Below are 2,915 nucleotides of genomic sequence, written 5' to 3' on the forward strand. Positions count from 1 at the left end.
CGTCTCGACTGTTATGCTAGGACTCCCCCGAGGAATCCTGTCAGGGTTGACGATGTCGACAGCACATGGTCATGTCACTGGTGTCACTGGTCAGGCCAAACAAGGTCCTTTCAGGGCTCGGACAGGAAGTGATGGCCACCCAACCCTTTTCCTTCTCTCGGTATTGTGCGTGTGAGGGTGTGCGCGTGTATGAGCGCGTGTGCATGTGAGTTTGCATGTGTGTGTGTGTGTGTGTATGTACGGATGTGCGTATGTTTGTTTGCGTGTATGTATTTGTGTTTGAGTGTGTGTGAGAGGGAATGTGTGTACGTGTGTGTGTGTGTGTGTATGTACGGATGTGTGTATGTTTTGGTGCGTGTGTGTTTGTGTTTGAGTGTGTGTAAGAGGGTGTGTGTGTGCATGTGAGTGTGAATGTGTGTGTGTGTACAGGCTATACATATCTATTCTATATATAAAGTCTATAAGTCCATACATTCCACGTAGCGACATATCGTATGTGATGCGTCGAGGGACGTATTCACCCCGCCTCGTCGCTCAGGTACAGATAGGGATACTGATCGCCACACAAATTGAATCGACTTCCGCATTATCAGAACAAATGAATGCATTAACTCAGGTTTGGAGGCTGGCTCTGGTTGATCCCGCTAACGACAACGCCCGTTATACAGGCTGCTAGCTTAGAGAGAGCCGTTAAAAAACGGATCGATAAACTAAAGACGTATCGATGGCTTGGCTGGGGCCGCACTGGAGCTGTGCGTGTCTGTGTATGTGCACACGTGTGTGTGTGTGCGTGTGTGTGTGTGTGTGTGTGTGTGTGTGTGTGTGTGTGTGTGTGTGTGTGTGTGTGAGTGTGTGTAAACGGCGTCCATGCATGCAGAGCGGGCAGGCGGGAGGAGGAATGTGAAGCCATTTCATTTAGACGTGTTAGCGCATATAGCCCAGCCCGACTGGGTGAATCCAATCCAGCGATAGTTGGGGAGGAGTGACGCCGGAGCCGAAGTGATGTAAGAGACGGGAGGGTGGGAAGCAGAGAGGAGAAGGAGGAGGAGGAGGAGGAGAGACGGAGTCAGTAGAGCTCTGATATTCTCCTCACTCTCCGAGAGCCACACGACAGAGGGGACATCACCGGGCGAGAATCTCGTAAGAGGTAAGAGGATGGCTTTTGGCTTCGCTGTTTTTGCCTTCAACCACACACACCATTAAGAATACTTGTATGTTAGTTGTTTATCCCCTGACAGGATGAGTTATGGGTTTTTATCACCGTTTTTCCAAGGATTTAGTTCTCAGCAGCTTCCAGTAGGCTAGTCAAATGCATTCAAAATAAGTGGAAGTCGAAATGCAGCCTCAAGGCTTGTTAGATAGAGCCAGGGCATGTTTTTATGTGTTTGCAATAATGTAGATCAAATTGAAAGCCTGCAGATAAAAAATATATATACATACAAAATTAAATTAACTAAGAAAATGTGTCAATTACCTCGACATGCGTAACTCACCCTCGATAAACACATATAATAAGACCAACGCTTAAAAAACATCCACTTTCACATGCACAGACTCGGGTTTGGGTTGTTATATCACTGGTTTATCTCCCCTGCTGCTGTAGCGTCACTGGGGCTCAGAGCAAGATGTAGACTCTCCCAGTGAACATTCCAGGCGGACGGCGTCCACCATCAGAACCTTGGACAGCGACTTCATTTCGCTGCTCATTTCAGAACACCTCTCTCAGAGGAGAGCGACCGGCCAGAGAGTCACAGAACAGCCCCGAAGAACAGCATCAACCGGTCCGCCTCACTGCCGCGACATGCGGGGCCACTCATATCGGAAGAGTGCGTCAAAAGTGGGCTTTTAGTTTCTGTGCTGTTCGATAAGCAGCCTCACGGTTATTCAAAAGACGAAAAAAAAAGAACAGAAGATCTTTTCCTACGAGCGACGAGAGGGAAGATCCACCACAGATGCATTCGATGTGACCGCGTCGGCAGTATGGAGCGGAGGACGGACGGGCCAGCAGTCTCCAGAAGCCAGTGTACCCGGGCCGCCGTGCGTCCTCGCGGGGTGAAGACGCACTGACGCGCGCCCCCCGCCCCCCCGCCCCCCGCCGAGCTCTCCTCCACCTCAGACGAAGAAGCACCCAGTTTTCTTTCTGTCACGTTCATCGCGCGATGGGGATACAGCACCTTTTACTTCTGCTCATATACCTGGACCCGCTGTGCGCACTGGGCGCTGCCCCCGGCGGCGGGAAAAAGGTGGCCAACAAGGTGCCCAAAAAGAGCGCGAAACCCAAAGACGCAGCCAACAACATCACCTCCGCGGCGGTTCCAACCGCGGCGTCGCAGAAGAACGTGCCCCTGTCGACGGCCGCCAGCAACCACGACACCTGCCTGGGCTACTACGACGTGAGCGGCCAGTATGACAAACTGTTTGTGTGCAACAACACGAACCACCGCTTCTGCTGCGGGACCTGCTACCTGCGCTTCTGCTGCGAGTACAAGAAGGACCGGCTTGACCAAAAAGCATGCCGGAACTACCACTCGCCCGACTGGGTGCAGACGCCGTCCCCGGCGCCCGTCCCGACGGGGGAGACGTACGACCCGAGCATGGACCAGACGAACACCGCGGTGTACATCACCTGTGGGATCATTGCCTTCATTATAGTGCTCGGCGTGTCGGCCAAAGTTGCCTACGACAAAGCCACGGAACCGCCTCAGGAGATGAATATTCATAGGTGAGCAATCTCAATCAGTAATCAATTAATCAATTACGCAATTAATCACTCATTCTATCTATCTGTCTATCTAGCTATCAGTCTGTCTTTCTGTCTGTCTCTCTTTCTGTATATCTATCTGTCTGTCTGTCTGTCTGTCTGTCTGTCTGTCTGTCTGTCTGTCTGTCTGTCTGTCTGTATATCTATCTATCTG

General features: G+C 51.4%; 1 protein-coding gene across 1 annotated transcript in view; it reads left to right on the plus strand.

Moving 5' to 3' along the window:
- Positions 1 to 2,159: 2,159 nt before the first annotated feature.
- The window catches only part of LOC307090687 (shisa family member 6), a gene marked incomplete at both ends in the record, with an annotated part of 60,982 nt that continues 60,226 nt past the window's right edge, over positions 2,160 to 2,915 (plus strand). The window contains one exon of the mRNA XM_079757436.1: positions 2,160 to 2,722. Within this exon, the coding sequence (XP_079613562.1) occupies positions 2,160 to 2,722 (563 nt within the window). The remainder of the gene's footprint in view (positions 2,723 to 2,915) is intronic.

Source organism: Pollachius pollachius, assembly GCF_949987615.1.
Source record: "Pollachius pollachius genome assembly, chromosome: 19".
Lineage (NCBI taxonomy): Eukaryota > Metazoa > Chordata > Actinopteri > Gadiformes > Gadidae > Pollachius > Pollachius pollachius.